General features: G+C 38.2%; 1 protein-coding gene across 4 annotated transcripts in view; it reads right to left on the reverse strand.

Annotated features, from left to right (window-relative positions):
- nrxn2a (neurexin 2a) overlaps positions 1 to 20,262 on the reverse strand; it is a 118,776-nt gene that overhangs the window by 41,590 nt on the left and 56,924 nt on the right. For all 4 annotated transcript variants that reach the window (XM_040150680.1, XM_040150677.1, XM_040150679.1 and 1 more), the window contains 5 exons: positions 20,091 to 20,210; positions 19,618 to 19,999; positions 18,257 to 18,447; positions 17,323 to 17,496; positions 16,226 to 16,345 (listed from right to left, as the gene is read on the reverse strand). In XM_040150680.1, coding sequence (XP_040006614.1) covers positions 16,226 to 16,345; positions 17,323 to 17,496; positions 18,257 to 18,447; positions 19,618 to 19,999; positions 20,091 to 20,210 — 987 coding nt within the window. The remainder of the gene's footprint in view (positions 1 to 16,225; positions 16,346 to 17,322; positions 17,497 to 18,256; positions 18,448 to 19,617; positions 20,000 to 20,090; positions 20,211 to 20,262) is intronic.

Consider the following 20,262-nt stretch of genomic DNA (forward strand, 5'->3'; position numbering starts at 1 on the left):
TTGTTGCTGATGTTATGTAGAGTTCAAAATGATGTGATGTTGTGGATCCTCAACCCAAAATATGGTCTAGACTCCCACGATTACATAGCCTCATGGCATGGACTCTCTCTTCCTAAATTCTTCATTGCAGTGGGTTATAATTTTATTCCTCACCAAACAGCGTGAGAGGAAGAGCAAGTGAAAGACGTATAAGTGAGTGTGTCACTGTGTTGGTGAGTGTTAGAGAGAGTGACAGAATGACAGAAACAAAGCCAGTAAGAGGCAGACTCTGAATCTGAAGGCCGCTGTGTGTACGTCTAGCCTTTATGATGTAAACTGAATGTAACCTTTTTCCTCTCACACAGCCCCTGCAGTAGGGACTAGGAAGCCACCCCCCCCCTCCAGAGGACCCAGCATAGACTAGCATTCATCTGAGGCTCAGCTGCTGCGTGGTCTGGGTGTCAACTGAAGCCCACCATGTTCCCATGCAGACTGGGCCACAGAGGGACAGTCAGAGCAGGGTGGGCCATATCCACTTGGTAATCAAACCTTTCATAATGTGGACAAACTGGACAGTGCCCAAGAGACTCTCTGGGGAATATCATCCTGGAAATGGGAGAATGAACAGAGGCACTAACTGCCAATGTGAGACAATTTCTACTTTATCTTGTATCTCTACCCACCACCAGCACTAATTTTGTGCAGAAGCACCAAGCCTCTCGGCAAGCCTCTGACCCCACCTTTACACCATTTATTGTTGTAATTATATGTGCTCTTGGTTACTTCACCTGCAGGCATATTATGATTGCCGTTGCTTCTTTGGCTAGTGAAAAAGCAATTTTGAAAAAGCATTCTTTCAATAAATAGTCTTTATATGAATATTACTTCAAAATATCCTCTTTAACAAATTGCCTGTTATTATAAAAAGAAACTCTCTGATGCAAATGTATCCTCTGTGGATACGATCCTCTGTTCTAGCTGCAGCTGCAGATGCAGCCTTCTGACCAGCTCTTATCTTTATTATGGAGTCTGAAACTGCCTATGGCTGTTTAAATCGGTCATCACACCCAGGCTATTTCAGGCTGATATACAGCCTTCCTGGTCGGTCTTTTAAGGGAATCTTTCAGTTTTATTGTTTGCTTATGATGCTGCAATAGAGGCTTTCCCCTACCTCTGACACACAAAGTGAGATGAAGCTGGGACAATATAATTATGCCTTTATTCTTTTTTCACACTATTTTTGTTTGAGGAAAAAACTAAAGTTGCTTGGGATTTTTGTCCCCACTTTTCATATGAAGTTCTTGTGTAGTGTTTGAAATTTTCACCCAGCCATGCCCTTATGCATGCATGCATTAATGCATTATTAAATGAATGGACATAGAGTTACAGAGATATATAGATAGATGGATGGATAGATACAGTAAACACTAACGGACATTAATGAAAATGGTATAGCAAACTATATAGGCTAACCAAGACTTGCTGTAACTGTGTCATAAACCAGTAATCAAATTCAACATTATTAATTCACATAATCTCAAATAGGAATTAGTGGAAATTGCTTTCCAACAAGAAGCACATCTTTTCTGGGGCATCTCTGAGCCGGTTGCCTCAATTGCCAAGCCTTGTTATGAACTTGCTGTTGCTTGCATTTTTTTTTTTTTTTTTTATGAATTACAAAATGAATTTGAAAGACGGAGAACTTCTTCACTTTTTCATGTAAGTTGCACCTCTGTTGTTGCACTTGAAGTGCCCCTGCAAACTTATTAATGTTTCTTAGAGGGTTCATAAATCTATCTAGAGCTCCTTAGAGAAGAAGGCAAGTGTCAAATTTATTTTTATATTATAATATGATTATGATTATTGTTCACTTAATAATTATAGAACTCTTCTCCCTGCAGCCTATTAAAGCACGATTCTGATGGTTTTACATGTTGTAATCCATTTGGGGGATGGGGAGGGAGGAAGCAGCACCCTTTGGCACCGGCACAGCTCTATCATAAAGTAAGTCTTTTCTGCTTGAACAAGTAGTCCAGGCTCTTGAGAATAAGATGAGTAGAGTTAGAGTGAGATAGAGTGAGTTTTAACAATGCAGGCATTTAAATATGATGTGTGAAGATGACACTTGAAATCACAGGCACAAAATGAACAAGTCTTTAATGAGTGCTCTCACTCAATATGTGTCAGTTTCATGGCAATAAAACATCTGCTTGGCAGAGATGAATTCTCCTCAGTGAAGTATGTCAGTATTATTGAATAAACTTTATATGAGGCAAAATTAGAACAAGGAGAGGATTGATTCACCTGAACAATCAAGTCTATATGATTTAGCTCTGCATGGATACTGATGCAATTATTCCAATAACTGCCATTTACCAGATTATGAGAATCTGGATACCCATAATAATAATCAAAATAATGTTCTTTTATGGCTGGACTTTACACTAGTAGTGATGGGATTTATTAGATAAACACAATTGATGATAAGCTGTAAACTCTAAATGTAGAAAGACCTTAAAAAAAAATCAGCTCATCGTACGCTACACAGAAATGGTTGTTGTTCTGGATTAGGTAAAGTCAAGAAAGGTGTTAGGCCTACTGGCAGGTCGACATCCAGTGGCTCTGGGGTCAGTGTATTTACCACTTACTGTAATCTCAGCAACACTTACAATAAATTCCCTAATCATAATGTCTTTGGCATATACTGACATCTTACACAGACATCTACACACCATACTTTATAAATCCCCAAAGAGTTATTATCACACACATAGTAGAAAAGGATACTTATAAAAGCTATCATAACTCATGAAAGGTATGAAAGTACAACTCACGCGGGAAACAAGAATGGCCAATCTGATGTTGTGAATAAATGGCTGCAGAGTGATGTTATATGTCATCCTGTAACTTCCAGTCTGAGACAGTGTAACTGTGGTTTGAACTCCTTGGTGGACAGAGCGAGTGAAGTGCATGTTCTATAGGTTTGGATATTTCCCTTTTCTCTGTTAGTCAGTGTGACATTGGCGGAAGATTGAACTCCCTCTCCAGCAGTCAGTGTTTGCAGGGTGAGTCATGAGAGACCATGACTAATCATGAAATAACCTGTCGCATATCTGAATGAAACTGGCAGTGTGGCATGTATTTTCCAATCTGTTAAACATAGCTTAGCACAACCTGTGTCTGTTTGCATTCTAATGAGCTATCAGCTTGCATTAAATTATCCTGATACGTGACACTTTACCCAAAGGTTGCAAGAGGTCAGGGAACCAATGTCTATTGGCTTTAAATAATGAACAAGTTTATGTGTGAAGAAGAAATTACTGATTGCTCATGATGTAAATTCTTTAGGCTAATGAGAGAATCAAGGCGCTGGGTATTTACACTGCCTGCAGTGAAAAATTCTACTTCAATTTTAACCCTAAAATAACAAGACTTAAAGTCTACAGCCACACTAGCTGCTCTGTGAGCCTAATGCTGATTGTAATGACGATCAAATTATTAGATAGATTAGCTTAAGTATTAGACAAAGAGACATGAATGTCTGCACCAAATTACATAGCAGTCCATCTAATAGTTGTCAAGGTATTTCAGCGTTGACCAAAGTAGTGGATTGATAGACAGACATATAGTCATTGCCTTGCCTAGAGCCATGTCACGAACACTGCTAAAAACCACATGCATGCACTACATGATATTACCTAATGGCTAGAAGTGGAAAAATATATCACTTGTAAGTGACATTTCTCTATAAAAATCAAATGAAGTAAAAAAAATTGTAGTTGATAATAATAATAATAATAATAATAATAATAATAATAATAATAATAATAATAATAATAATAATAATATAGTATATGTATAATATGACCTTTCCCAGACAATCCACCAGGAAATAGAAGACTTATATAGGGGGAAAAAAGACATTGCTATTATGCGAAAAGACATACATTTCTGGCGACAGCATTGCTAACTTCATTTTGCTCTATTTTAAATGTGAAATATTACAAGCGGATCTTTTCAACTGGTTAACCAGCTAAAAAGCAACACAAAAATACTATAGCTGAATAGCCAACTGGCCAGTGATAACAAACATACAACAGGGGATAAATCTGGGCACTTTACATTTATGTTTACAAATGTATGGCGGAGTGGTGCTTCTGTCATACATAAAGCTCCATCATGAAATACTTTTTGTACAAACAATGCAATCAAACCACTCATTGTTAAGTGAAAGTGTTACTAGTAATGTTGATCCCACTGTGAATCAAGTCCCATATCTGCACCTCACACCTTCTTTCTGAGTGTTCTATTAGTAATACATGGTGTGAGAGGCTTTTATTGCATCTTTGTAGTAGTCTCATGCAGGTTTTGACCAAGAAAATCATTTATTTCCTCTACCCTGACGTCTTCTGTTGTAACTATGTGTTATGTTAATGGGGCTAAAAGTAGAAACTGAAACTTAAAGACCTGGCCATCCCATTGAGTCGGTTAGTGGTAGTGTTTTGGATCATACCACAGTTATCCAAATTGCTTCAGCCCTCTGCAGAGAGAAAAGAACAAATGACACTGAGTAAGCTGGTGGAAATCTCTCTGTCCCTTAGAAGTATGTATATTAAGAAAGCTTGAACTGTCACATGCCAAGACTTAATAGGAGCCTCTTACAAAAAACCCCTCTACTACTACTAGTGCTACAACTACTACTGCTCCTTAACTGTGACACACAGAGCAGCAGGCTTTGTTTGAGATAATCAAGTTTACAGGAAACTTAAGTCAAATATTTCATTACATTGTGATGTCTCCCTAATGTAATGTACACTGTGATACAAACTGAATATTAGAACTGGAAAAAAAACTACAGAAAAAAGTATTTGATGTGGCATTGATATAATTATAAACTAATATCTTGTTTATTGCTGTAAATGATTTTTTGTTTATTCCCAAACTTTGATTGGTTGTGATTGCAGTAACCAAACTACTCATTATGCTCTTACCAACTAAAAACTCATTAAATGAAATCACAAGGAGAAAGGAAGGAAACCAATTAGATTTGCAGAAAAGTTTAGCTGTGGCCCTTTTTTCAGACAAATTTCCCTGGTTGCTTGGTAAATGAACAAATTCTCAAACGTGTGAGATCTAATTTGTTGTCTTTTCTGCCTGCCCTGTCTTTGAACAGTTAGCACATCTATGCTCTGTTAAATACCAAATAGCAGTAAAACTGATGATTTCAGTTTAGTACATTGGTGGAGGCAAGCTATTTCAGTAATCCCTTCCTCTATTTTTGCACCCTACTATTGCTGTTCATCAAAAATAATTGGGTCATACGGACTCAAATCTCTTTGGTGTCTATCAAATTCTTGTGTGCACAGTTGGTGGAAGAATATCATCAGTTTTTTTCATGCAACTACATAAATTCTTTAACAACTTAATAAACAGTATGAGTCAGTGTGTTAGTGTCACTACAAATCTCCTTAACGCAGTGTCCTATCAAACATTACTGAATGGATTGAAAAATTAATCTGGACTGCTTCTCTGAAAACTCGCAACATCACAATGAATAGTAACAAGAATTTACAGACTAGAGTTCTTGGTATCTGCATAGTAACTCATATGACATAATACTGCCCTTTAGAGAAAATCCCTTAAAATACAATACATAAGGCAACAACGTTTTTAATGTGAGAAACTGCAAGGACAGAAAAACACATAAGCCAAATGGGGCATTATTCCCTCAGGTGCTTGGCTTCTTTTCACATCTATGTAAATGTCAAAAGTTTCCCACTCATGCCCAAAAGGCTAAAAAGCTGTAAAAAGGCAGTGAGTGGTTAGACATTGACCTGTGGTGTATTTCACTGGAGGATGAATTTGCTTGATTTTTATTTTGGCAAAGAATTACAAAATTTAAAGCAATTCCTCCTTTAAACTCACAGATGAATTTTTATAACCCTGTAAGCTCTACCAGTCAGTTACACAGTGCTCAGCTGTGGGGAGCTGTGCCAGCAGTATCAAGCTCAGGTTATCTGTATGACTTACACAGAGCAGAGATTTGGCAACAATGATCATTTATGGGGATACACTGTCTATGGTGAACAAAGCTGACAAAGCCAGGTGGCTAAGATGATGGTGATGACAACTAATGAAAAAATGCAAAGATCAAACATCGTAAGACATCTGGAAACTCTTCTTGAGCATGCAAGATTTCTGTATCGATAAATTAATCAGGAATGATTATTTGAATAGAAAATCTGTTTGTTATCATGAGTTATCCATCCATTCATTGGAAGCATATCCCAGCATCCCAGCACAAATGTGCATTAACTTCAGATTTCACTATTTGAGTTTCGAGCTACCCTATGAAAGAAAATCTACATATATGGACCGAAAATGGGATACATTCATTTAAAGGATGGCTCTAAAATACAGGTGTACATGCAGCATGTTGACTGAAATCATGGAGATGAAATTATGAAAGTTAATTAACTTTGACTGAATCCACTACTGTAACCGGTCTTAAAGGACATGCTGTGAACAAAGCTTCTATCCTTGAGGGCAATTTTGGCTTATCAAGAGATGACTCTGAGGCACAGTTAGTTGCTTCCTTAGGAGGAAATGCCTGTGATCCTTGAATGTCTTTTTTTTTGAATCACGAAAAACAGGACCAACTAATGCGTATCTGCAGCCAGTGGACACACAAAATATTTTAATAGCCCTCAGAGGTCTTATGGTGTTCAGAAACAGAGATGCTACAGTCATACAGTGCAGTTACCTCAGAGCTGGTGTTAATAAGGTGAACTGGCACACCGACAGTAAATCCCTGCACAGGGAACAAAGTAGACATTTGCCCTGAGGAAGTTAAGACCTTTTCATAATAATAACAACTCTCTAACTAGACTGCATTATTTGTTTGATGGAAATATTATACAATTCAATATGCAGCAGGTAAATGTAGGACGCTGTGAAACAAGCACAGTACCACTATTGTCGCACCAGAGGTTCGGCTGGAGAACAGGTAGCTCAAAAGCTAACGCCGAGACCCGTTCTGCTGTGGCCTGTGATACAGCTAAGATTGCATTTCTCGGTGGCATCCGGAGGTAGACAACGGACCAAAAACCACTAAAGCTAATGACAAATCATCAAAAAGGACGGGATCACAGCAGAACACGCAATGGAAACTCAAAAAAGACGCTATATCAAGCCAGACAGACATCAAACCAAAGGCAACTGTCTGTCTACCCAACACTACGGTTAGCGACATGGTCCAAACACTGCCACAAGTGTTATTGGACCATCTGGGCACAGACACACTATATGTTGGAAGAAATGACCCAAATCCTGGAATGACACAAGGCTCAGAGCTGTTAAAAAGGGACTTCATACACCTAATGGATATTCTACAGCAAGTCCCAGCCCAGACATTTGTGTCAGGTCCAATCCCCACTTTAGGGAAAGGAATTGAACGTTTTGCTTGCTGACATTAAATACCTGGCTTTCCTCCGTATGCAATGCTCAAAAACTGAGCTTCACTGACAACTTAAACCTGTTCTGGGAGCAACAAAACCGTTACAGAATGGATGGGGTTCATTTAAACAGAGTGGGAGTCCATATGATTACTGTGAACTTAACCTATGATCTCTAGCACCTCGCTGCTGTTATCTGGAAAGGATCAGGAAAACCTGGGAAAAGAAGACCACTGTTTTCTACCCAGGAAAACAAAGCCATGGATCATTCCCACTTCTTCCCCTCCCTCCTCGCCTCTCAGAGATATCTCACACAAGCTAAGGATGCAGATAGGAAAGGAGGTGGAGTAGCCACTTTATTTAATATTGTCTACCAGTGCAAGCAGTTGTCATATGGAAAGTTTGGCTCTTTTGAATATGTTGCACTTCAGTTGAGATAACCACCTACAGCCCTCCAAATATAGTGCAAACTTTTTTTGATGATGTTGCTAAACTTCCGTCTGTCTTGTGTACTGATTTTAACTGAGTTGTTATAGTGGGTGATTTTACTACTCATATCGATAATCCCAAAGATGGCAAATGCTAAAGAACTTTTGTACATCCTGAATAACTTTGGACTTCCTCAGCATGTAATAGATTCAACACATAATAAGGGACATATTTCAGACCTAATTATTTCCAAAGGTCTACACATTTCTGAGGTTGCGGTGACTGATGTTGCCCTTTTTTGATCATTAATGTGTTTTCCTTAAAATGACCATCTCTGCTGACACCAGAAGAATTACTAAGGTAATAAGATCTATATCAACAAAAACACCTGTACATTCTTCACCCAGCCCTTTACACTCACACCAGCTTTGCCTTCAGTGTCTGACAATGAACTTTGTAAACAGTTTCAATTCTAAAGTTTTGAATGTTATTGATACCATTGCCTCCATGAAGATCAAAGTTGTCTGTGGTAAGAAAAAGCACCATGGAGAAATGCCAGACTGGTATAGCTCAAAAAGACAGTGCAAAAAGAACGCAGATGGCAAAAAACCAAACTCCAGGTTCATTATGACATCGATAAAGACAGACTTTAGATCTATAACTTGGAACTGTAAAGGGCAAGGCAGTCCTTTTTCTCTTAGATTGTTAAAAAAATAACAATAATGCATGCACTTAATCAATGTTGTTGAAAGTCTGACAAACCCCTCACCATCAGTCCCTCCTGAACTGTTATCCACCAAGTCATGTAATGACTTTGCATCTTATTTCACAGATAAAATTCAGAAGTTAAGACAAACAGTCTATAACTCCCTCTTGGGAAAAAAGGCTATATAACCTTTGCCTCTGCATCAGACTACTCTAGTTAATATGGCACATTTTTACCCCCTAGATTATGCAACCTTGAAAGAAATCGTTCAACCCCTTAGACCTAGTACCTGCTCCCTCGACACTCTGCCTACAAGCTTCTTTAAAGATGTTTTTAACTGCATTGCATCAGATGTACTACAGACAGTCAATAGTTCTCTTCAGTGAGGCCTTTTTCCAGGGGCCCAGAAGAACACAGTTCGTAAACCTTTTTTAAAAAGTCTAATTTGGATGCCTCAGCAATAAATAACTTCAGGCCCATATCAAACATACATTTAAAGGAAAGATCACATTAAAAAGGGGTGTTTTTCAGCAACCTAATGCTTCCTTGGTGAGAAACAGTTTCTCGAATGCGCTTCAGTCTGGATTTCGACCACACCACAGCACTGAGACTGCACTTGTTAAAGTTTTAAATGACATTCATATGAGCAGTGACGCATCAAAAATTTGGGTTTTTGGTATTACTGGATACCAGTGCTGCATTCGACATGGTTTACCATAAGATACTGCCACACAGTCTGGAAAAGTGGGTGGGAAATTCTGGCACTGTACTAAATTGGTTTAAATCATACTACTGCCAATTGGTAATTATGGACCTGTGCGAACAAAAAAATCACATGCGGAATTCTTCAAGGGTCCATTCTCGGGCCTCTTCTATTCAACAGCTACATGCTCCCCCTTGCTCAGATTATGGCATAATATATCATCTCTCCATAATTATGCAGATGACACACAGCTCTACATAACAGTGTCACCAGGTGATTACAGTCCCTTACATTTGCTGAATAAGTGCATTGAACAAATCAATGAATGGATGTGCCAGAATTTTCTACACCTGAACACAGAAAAAAGTGAAATAATTATTTGGCCCCCACAAAGAAATCCCCATGAATCCATGACACTAAAATCTTCAAATCAAGCTAGAAAAATTTTGGTTTAGTTATGGACAGTCACATAAAGACAATTACAAAATAAGCCTTCTACCACCTTAAAAATGTTGCAAGAAACACAGGCTTTCTGTCTAAACAAGATACAGAAAACAATGTTCATTAGTTTATTTCCAGGCTAGACCATTTTAATGGTGTCTTCACAGGTCTTAATAAGCAATCAACTAGACATCTGCAGCTCATCCAGAATGCTGCTGCCAGAGTCCTCCTAACACCAAGAAAGTGGAGCACATTATACCGGTCTTTAAAGCACTGCACTGGCTCCAAGTGTGTCAAAGGATAGTTTTTAAAAATGCTATTACTTGTCTATAAAGCGCTAAACGGTCTCGGGCCTAAATGCATCTCTGATTTACTTGTACGTTGTGAAGCGACCAGACCTCACCTGGGAGAGGTTTACTCAGTTTTCCCATGACCAAAAACAAGCTAGGTGAAGCAGCTTTTAGTTTCAATACTGCCCACCTGTGGAGCAAGCTTCCTGAGTTTATGAGCTCTGCTAAAACTGTCAGCTGATTTAAATCAGGGCTTAAGACATTGTTGTCTGCCTTCCAATAAATTACATATGCAACTTCTTTTTAATCTTTAACCATTTATTTGTTTATTTTTGTTTTTTCTTTTTTGATTGTCTTTTAAATGAAATTTAATGTCTTCTTAATGTCCTATTTTTAATGCCTTGTGTCTGAACAGTGCTGTATAAATAAACTTACCTTGCCTTGCCTATCAGGGAATGTAGCATTCTGTTTACACAACTAAAATGTAAATAAGAGCAATGCTTTTTCAAATTGCAAAATGTTAAATATGTTAGTCATAAAATAAGTAAAATCTCATTAAGTAGACACAAAGAGAAGGAAATCATGTTATTTTTAAGATGCTTTTGTTGCCATGTTGTTCTTTTGTAACACTTTACTTCAAGTCCCACTATTTATCATTTATAATCAGTATATAACTATGTAATAAATGGTCTATAACAGACTGTAATGTGGCTGTAAGCAAATATAAAGACATCTTTAAGTGTTTATTAATATACAGTATTTCTGGACAATTTTAACTTCAGCTATGGCATATTTTATATCATTACAACTATGTTTTACTATATTGTCATTCATTATTTTTTATACAGCCTCCTTATGGCTTAGAGTTGTTAACAAATAAAATTAATAAATACTTATATCGCCTTACAACTGCATTATAGTCTGTTATAAACCATTTATTACATGTTTATATATTGTTTATACATTATAAATGGGGGAATTTAAGACTAGTGTTAGCCTGGGATTAGGGTAAACTGATCCCAGTTTATCCAAACACAATCCAGACCATTGACTTTATCTGGTTCAGACTCAGAAGTGTTTCACAAGTCTGTTTTGGTAGGTCACCATGTTATGAACAGCAATATGTTTTTCTTGAGCCTCGGTCCCAGGGCACGAGATTAAGTCTGAGCCTCCATCCTGGATTATCCTTGTGGCCTTTGGGACCCACTTATAATCATGAATGATTCCACCTGACACGAAGGTCAAAGGAAAAATGGGATTTGATTGAGCACCTTATGCTACTTTTGTCATATTTTATAGTACATTACAACAGAGTGTATTCTCATTTTTCCACACTGCACAAATACAAATGTGTTATACATAAAGCTCTACACAAACATTTCCAAAAATGTACAACAATTAAATGATCTTTAAGAAATGTCTCATTTTGTAATTGAGCAGAGAAATCTAAATTACAGTTTGCTTCATTTTACAATTGTACATATACTTTGTATACAGGTTTACATAAAGCCTCTGCTACAGTTTAGAATCCTTTGGTAATTATAACCTCTGCTGAATAATGCAAACTTCAATAAGCTCTTTTGAGGAAATGGAAAACCATTATAGTTTTGATACAAACAAAACAAGGCCTAGATACAATGCTTGCTAACTAGCATATAATATAGGAAAGGAAGAAAGCTGCTGTCTAGTGCCATGTTACTGTACCTTGCCTGCATGCCTGGAGGCTACAGGCTCAAGTCTGCCTTTCTCCCATGGGAATTAAACAATATAAAGGAAATGCTGATTTACAAATTAATAGCAAAGGTGGGTTCCACTCTGCAGATGGCTGACGGGAGCTGACAGCGTGGTTACGTAAAACCATGTCAGGTGGAACGTCATGTGTTTGTCATATGTGTGGGGCGCTTATTGAATGTGGACTCACGTGGTCGGGATGGCCGTGGAAGGACACAAAACATGTAACGATTATTAAAAAAAGATGCAAGAACAGTTCAGTTAATCTAAATGAAACAGTTAGTTTCATTTATTTAAAATCACTGGTTGCCCATTGTGCCTTTTAACACCCTATTGTTCATGTCATGCCATGGGAAATCATACATTTGTCCCAATGGCTGTTATTTTTTTTTATGCGCAACACAGTAGTCAAGTGAAATAATAGTTCTGCGGAAACTTCTATTTCTATCTTTGTGAGGACACTCACTGACGTAATACATTCCTGAGCCCCTTATCCTAACCTTAACCATCCCAACTAAATGCCTCACCCTGACCTAAACCTAAACCGAATTCTAACCCTAAAACTAAGTCTTAACCCGCAAATAGCCCTTTAAAGTTATGAGGACTGGCCAAAATGTCCCCACAACGATGGTTTCACACCAAAACTTGGCCACACAAACATAGAAAGAGATGTACATACAAACACACACACACCCACATACAGACACACATACACACAGGTAGGTAATGAATATGCCAAAACAATCATCTATAACTGCAGAGGTTAACCAATAATTACACTCTCCATATGTTTACAGAAAGAAGCACTGAAAATTGAGCACAGAACATCATTATATATCCTGGTGACTTTGGTGATGAAACAATGACCTAGAAGTAATTAGCACAGATGTTTGTAGCATACTTGGTAAATTGCTTTCTGTATATGAATATAAATTTAGTGCCGCACAAACCATTTAAGGAATCTTGTTGTTTACCAAGCTTTTATGCTTCTAGTTTGTTTTTAATGAGGTTATAGTTTTGAATGATAGTCTCTAATCAGTAAAGCACGCCACTCTCCTTTCATTTGGTTTCTTAGAGCATGTACCCTCTGGAGTGGTACACAGATGTGGAAGAAGACAAAGGTAGGAGGAGTGGATTATTTGTCAGGCTTTAACGTTGGCGAGATAAACAATGCAGCATATTGCGGCATGGATGAGACAAGCTTTAACAGCAAATACTGATTGTTACAAAATCCTTGTCCTGCCTACATATTTGTTTGTGTTTTCACATTATTGTCACATTTTCCATTTGTATTAATGACTTTGATGATGGCTCAATATGAGGATAGTTATTTCCTCTGAGTCGGACTGATGTATTGGTTTGATCTTTGATATCTGCCCGCCATGCCATTTACCACCCGTGTGATTGAGAATCCTCCCTGAACACTTCTAGGTGAAAACCAAAAATGCTGCAATGACTTGTATTTTTCTTGAAAATATTTTTCCTGTCAATTGTTCTATAACAGTCTAGTAAATGCCGGAATATTTCCTAGAGTTCCCCCTGTAATTGTGCAGGTGGAGATCACTCTGCTTTTGAAGGGCCCTGCAATCTTAAAGTAAAAGCATTTCTTTCAGGGCATTTTACAGTTACAGGAATACATTTCAGGAGGAAATAGAAAGTGAACACAGAGAATTTGGGCATATAAAAATGGAAGGTTTTAAATATTTACTGGTAGCAGCTCCTGTCCAAAAATTTGGTATTTAAAACACATATTGACTGAACCATACTGATTCGTAACACTCATGTCTGAAACACTTGAAAGAAAAAAGTGTGGTGAAGGTTTAGCCTTAGGCAGTCGTTTGAAATTCTCGCTATGATGATGTGATGTGCATCACACTAACTGCAAGTTCAGAAAATATAGAAATTCAAAGGAGAATTCTAGGATTGGTTTTCATAAGATGCTGAGAATTGTTTTTATGGTGTGGCCTTTAAATGTATGATTGGGGTTGAACAACTGCATACCAGCATGTAACCCCTCTCAACGGGAATCTTTATCAAGCTTAATAAAGATCAACATGTTTTTCATTTCTTGCTTTGCTTTGTCAAACCACAGCTGCCGACAACTGTTATCTGCATGGGAATAGACACGAGGAGTACCAAAAAAAGCTCACTGTCTACAATTGTTAGTGATAAAAATTGAAAAGAAAAAGTCAATTTAAGAGATACTGACGTGAGGAGAAAACAATTACACCGAGGTCATCCAGTCATAGGAAAATGAAGCAAAGAAGTGCCTTTTTTAAAAGTTTGTCTTGACAAATTACCATTTTGTCTAATCTGTTTTACTAGAACAATAATAGAGACCAACAAGTTAAGATGTAATTTTTTAGTCCCAATACTAATATGTGGTGTAGCAGTTATTTTTCACAGAATAAATTGTATTCTTTCCTTGTTGAAATGCAGATATTAACTGAATTGATTGATAAAATGCACAAAGAAAGAAAGAACTGTAAGCTAGGGCAGCTCTCCTGCCTCATCCAGTATGTTGTCTTCTGGGTCACGCAGAAAGGAAAAACACAGCTTGAACAACGTACCATAACATACATTTAATCCAGATGCACAACCTTGGGACCTTGAGGATTTACAGTATAGAGGACAAACTATTGATTTGCAGGTTAGATCAATAGATCACATTAGTAACCTGATTTGGCCTTGCATGTAAGTTTATAGGACTGGAAGCAGGCAAATGGAGGAGGAAAGCAGCTTTTTGATATCAGGCTATAGGAGATAATTGTCAATAAGTAAGTACTGGAAATCTACTCGAAAAAGTAGTTTATTTAGCGTCTTAACTTCCTGAATTCTCTAAGAATAATTAGATTGCTACTCAAAACTGTATAACAAAAAACGTGCTCATCATTAACAATGATGAAAAGGCTAATACTATACAGTAAATGTAAGATATCCTCTTCCTGTAAACATGACTTTTTCAATGTCATTATCAAATTATCCTCTAATAACCCCTCTACAGAGTTTTTAGAGTGTAATGTCCTTTCCTCTCTTAAAACAATACTGCAAAACAGCACATTTCAATAATGATTACCTCAAAGGCACATTTCCTGCAGTTATTCTAAATGACTCTGCAGCAAATGAGGCTTAACTCGCCATGACCACTGGACCAATAAGCTTAATGTTAATCTCCTGCTATTATAAGTATGAAAAGCTTCAGATAAAAGTCAGGGTCTAATATTTTGGACATACAGGCCCCTTTATGGTGGAAGCAGCAATCAGACTAGTGATTTTTGAAATGTGGTGCTATCAATGTGTCATGTGCAATTAGTGTGCAATCAGTTACTCAAGTTAGACATTTTTAGGATCAACTATAATAAACAGAGAGTAACAGTGTCACTCAAACTTTCCAAGTTAGTGTTGTTGGAATAGAAAATCCATTATAGACGACTGAAGAGTGGTCGGTCATTAATGTTTTGAATTATCATTCTTCTTTTCAACAAAGACTATTTTTGTAGTCTTTATAAATGCTTTACCCAGTGACTACAAAAGACTTACACTATGCATCACTTTTGATAATTTTCCAAAGCTTACCAATTGTGTTATGATCAATTTCCTACCTTTGAGGCGGCAACTCCTTTCAGTTCAATTGCAAATAGTGTAAAAATGGGCAATCAATCAGAGTGAAGATCATGTGTCCTCCAACTGTGGTCTAAGTTATGATACTTTCGTGTGGTTTTGTAGTTGTTAGAGCAGATTAACCTCAAAGTTTTTTACTTAGTTTAACCAGAAACAATCAAAACAAGTCAGATCAGTGTCCCCCACCTGGGGTTTAGGAGGGCCCCCAAAGGGTCCCAAATAAAATCTGAAGGACCACCAGATGATTCAAGGAATTAAAAAAAAGTCAGTTATACAAAATTACATTTGTTTTTTCTTTGCCATTTCTCCCTTTTTTTAACTTTTGTTTTTGAAATACTACATACCGTCACTTCTTCGGAACTCTAAAATCCTTCAAAGGAATTCATCCAAGTTCAAGATGAAAAAATCTACTCTTTCCAAGAGCCAAAAAATTTGGGAACCACTGAGATAGATTAGCTAAAATTAGCATTTCTATGAGGATAAAGCAAGGGTCTTTGTCTTATTTCTTGAGCAGTTCAAATTTTGGGTATAGTGTTTTCCCCAAAAGGTTATGACAGACTGCCCAACCAGTTACCAGCAGGCCGCACTGACACCCACTGTTAGTGGCTCTGAAAGGCCACAGTTTTATGTAATCTGGATAGACATCTGCCTTGATGCATTGTTAAAGCCTTAACACCAACATAATGAGTCTCACTGAATATTAATTTTAAGGGAATTAATATCTTACCGATAATTTCAATAGTCAACCACTTGCTCAGTAGGGGGATCTGATCATGATCTTCATTTACCTTGTGGTGACCAGTTTTCTTTTTAAGAAAAAATTAGACTTTCCCCACCATTCCACCTCATTCAGGCATACACCCGCACTTACGGTCACTGCAGAATGGCCCTCCATAGGTGGTCATGGTGCAGTCACAGGAGAAGCCCTCCCACAGCTGCAGACACACTCCCTGGTGGTGGCAGGATTCCTCTGTGCAGGTGGTGCTGGGACCTGGAGAGTGTTGACAGTAGATTTACCAGGTGCCTTCTCTCCATTTCATAATTATTAATCTTTCCTACTATCCAAAGGGAATAAATACTTAATGGCTACCTACTGCAAAATAAGACTAAAGATACTAATGTTTTCACAGAAATTATTAGTATCTTTACATCTTACATGGTAAAGATGTAAAGAGATGTTATAATTTGTACATGTATTCTTCAAGCTTCAAAGAAAACGAAGCCCAGCAGGACAGCGATAGCAATTTAGACAAAGGCTGCTGTTTAGCCTCTAGCCAGCTACTGTATCAGGGAACTGATCAGAGAAGCTTCTGAATGAAGTTAAGGAAAGTTTGGATAAATCATCGATGTTTCTAAGTCTCCGAATTAAGAATCAGATTGTCTTGGAATTTGGTGTACACAATCACACTCTCAGGAGGAGCACTAAGAATATTCTATTCATTTTGCATACTCTAAAGCCCCCTATCAGGCCACAGTCAGCGATAACTCCTATGAAATCGACTTTGCCCAGTCATGTTACAAAGGGGAAGTCACTTTTTGATTTTGGAGACTCCGTGACCTTTGCCCAAGTTTCCCCCTCAGGCCGAACTTTGGGCACACTTATGTAACTATTCTGTCATAACCAGTTCAGTTTTTCCTGTAAAAGTAATGGCTACCTGGGGAGATTATTTGAGATTATTAAGCCTCGGTTGGACTCTATGTTCTACTGAGGGCTTTTGAGTTTCATTAGAGCTCAACAAAAGAAACTGGATCTCTTGACTGCAGAGTGATATTATTAGATGTTCGCCCGTATAATCAGAAATAATAAAACATCAGAAAGGGTTCATTGGCAAATCATTATGGAATATCCAACAAAGCTGTTTAATATCATAACAAATGCGGTGTTAGTTTTTGGTGCCCTGACAAATGTTGTAAATACTAGGAAATCAGATTATAGAAATGATACACAGGCGTTTCATATTTCCTCACCTCCACAGCCGCGCTCCACCTCTCCCACCTTGTTGAGGGAATCTGCCAGCAGGTCAGGGAGTCTTCCATTCAAGTCCACAGATGCCAGACAGCCCTTGTATCCTTCCCGGGATGCTATTAACCTTGGCAGGCTGCCATACATGCTCTTCCCAAGACCACCAATGTACAGCTCCCCTGTAAGATACAAAAGTTGATTTAGAAAAAAATGTCTTGTAATTGGCCACAACCAAGTGTGTGTTGGTGCATGTTCTAAAACACAGACCAAGAACACAGACAATGCACATGGTAAAGGATAAAAATAATCAGGGAAAGACTAAACTGAAGACTTATGAGGGTTTGGTGCAAATATGAGCATTTACACTTAAACGCCACTTTATTAGGTAAACCTGTACAAATTTAAGGCCATCCAATGCAACTGTTCTGAATTAAAATCTGCTTTTATAATGTCTCTAATGTCATAGAGGTATTCATTTAATTATATGATTTAGCACTGACGTCATAGTGCTGGTGTTGTACTGGACTGCATTACATTCAGAAGTGTTTCTAACATTTTGTCCTCCTCATGTATGGAAATGGGAAAGACAAGCAATTTAGGAACACCTCTCAATATAATGTGGTCCAGTGACCTCAATTATAAACATATAGTTGAATTTGCGCATTTCCGGCGATATCAGCAAAAACTGAAAAATATAGACTTTGTAAAGGTGGAATTCAGAAAACAGTGTCCAAATCCCAAACCTAACTTTGAATGTTGGTGCATGCTAAACATGTGGAGTTTAGACAGCTGCTTAAACCTCCGCAGAGTTACACGACAGTCTGTGTGTATTCTTGTCAGCATGATATTAGAACAAAAACACAAAACAAATCTCAACAACAAACACAAGTATGCACTGTCTCTTCTAATAAAACACTTCTGATTGTTCAGATAAGTTACCTTTTAAATCCAGGTTACGGGCTCCATTGGTGTGTTGGGTGACAGTGCGGGAATCAATCTTAAGGATGTGCATATTGTTGTTGTCACGGGAGATCACCACATTGTGCCACTGGTTGTCATTGAGTGGCTTGTCGGAGTTTCCCTTCATTAGTGATGGCCCGTTTCCCAAGTCAAAAACGTAATGAATGTACCTACAGAACAGGATAGGACAATGCAGATGTATACATTAAGTATTTCGGATCTAGTCTTATTATTCCACATATCATATGACATTTATAAACTAGCATTAGCAGATTTAGGTGACTGAATAATTCAAACCCATTATGTGTAGTGGTGTTATGTGATTATAGTGTCTTCCTTCTTTTTTCCGATGACATGCATGGGCAGGCAGCTGCGCACTGCTGTCTACCAATCTGTATTGTGATACTACAACTGAGGTGGCTGAAAGTCAGAGATTTTGAAGTGCTTTGTTTTTGTTCAAATAAATGAACATTGAATCAATGTAAATACCCACAGCAGGGCTTGAGGCATGGCATCATGTTATTAAATTTGATCGGCAGACAATGAGAGTGCACTGTCGAAAACTAAATCTTGTTTGAATCAAAGTCAAGCAACATCCATGACAAAGCTGCTAGGCTTCAGAGACACAATACAGCAGCCTGAAAACTTTGACAGGAGCGTTGGAAGCCACTTTTCGTCTATGTTGTCTGTGCTAGCTTCTGCTGCAGGCTCTAGAGCTGAACAAGGCCTGCTGCTGACTAATTACTGGTAGAAAGTCTGTGCAGGGGTTGACATCGGGTACTACAATTGTTGGTTTGCTTGTTCTTTTTGGACAAATTTTCTCTGCTGTTCTCTCTGTAAATTTTTTTTTTTTTTTTCAATGAATAAAACATTTGGAACATATCTGTGACTGAGTCAAGTTGCCAAATGTGCTTGCGTACGTCTGAATATGAGAATGATACTGGTTCAGTAGTTACAGCCGCTATTGTTTTTGCACTCATGCATCCACTCTCTGCATCTCTTCCCTTAACAAAATGATTTATGATGAACAAATGTTTTTAAAGCTATTTTGTGTCTCTACTCAGTCCTGCAGGCTGATGGATTCAAGACTGGAATCATGATTAGGTAATTTTTAGCCCAAGAAAGAAGAAAAGCTCCCATTCATATCACTTGAGTTTGGAAGACAAATATTTTTGAACTGAAATTAAAGACTATACAAATACAAAATTAGGTATGATAGTTTGTTGTGCCAAACAACAAACTTTTGAGACTTAGGTGCTAATCAATCTTTTCTCAGCCCAGGCCTGTATGCACTGTATGTACAGTACATTATAACTCAGACCAAACACTCCAGCACTTACCCTTTGACCAGCTCAACCACGATGAAGTCACTACCATCTCCGGAGTTGTAAAGTATCAGTCCGTCGGGACTGGTGGTCTTGAACTGGAAGAAAAGGTGCATGGAGGCGTAGGCCTGCAAGGTAGAGAAGGCCAAGTAGCTGGCTTGGGTTATAAAAGTTACAGGATTGGCCACAATGTGCCTCATGCCGAATCGAGCATTCAGCTCGCAGTAGGAGATGTCTCCGTTCTTGCACTGGTCGAGATACAGCATCCCGTTGAAGGAGAGAGCTTGCAAGTGGCCGATGAAGTTGGAAGGCATCACAGAGATGAAACGCCGCTCTGTCATGATCCCCGTCTCAATGTTGTTGAACTCCAGGCGGGTGTGAGCGCCGGTCATGTGGCCTACGGAGCAAAACATGCAGCGTAAGTTGCAAATACCCCTGTTTATCTATCTAGTACCCTTGCTGCTATAGCTCCCTCATTCCTAATGTACCTTCCACTGTCACATTGTCCACAGAGAGCTGCAAGTTCTTCCCACGCCGCACCACCTTCACTGTGTGCCACTCATTGTCATTCAGCTTCTCGCCTACCAGGAGTATCTCTGGTCCCTTGCCTAAGAGGAGAAAAGCATCAAGTGATAATCATACAAAATCAGCTCAGTACAC

The sequence above is a fragment of the Xiphias gladius genome, chromosome 17, assembly GCF_016859285.1.
Source record: "Xiphias gladius isolate SHS-SW01 ecotype Sanya breed wild chromosome 17, ASM1685928v1, whole genome shotgun sequence".
Classification (NCBI taxonomy): domain Eukaryota; kingdom Metazoa; phylum Chordata; class Actinopteri; order Istiophoriformes; family Xiphiidae; genus Xiphias; species Xiphias gladius.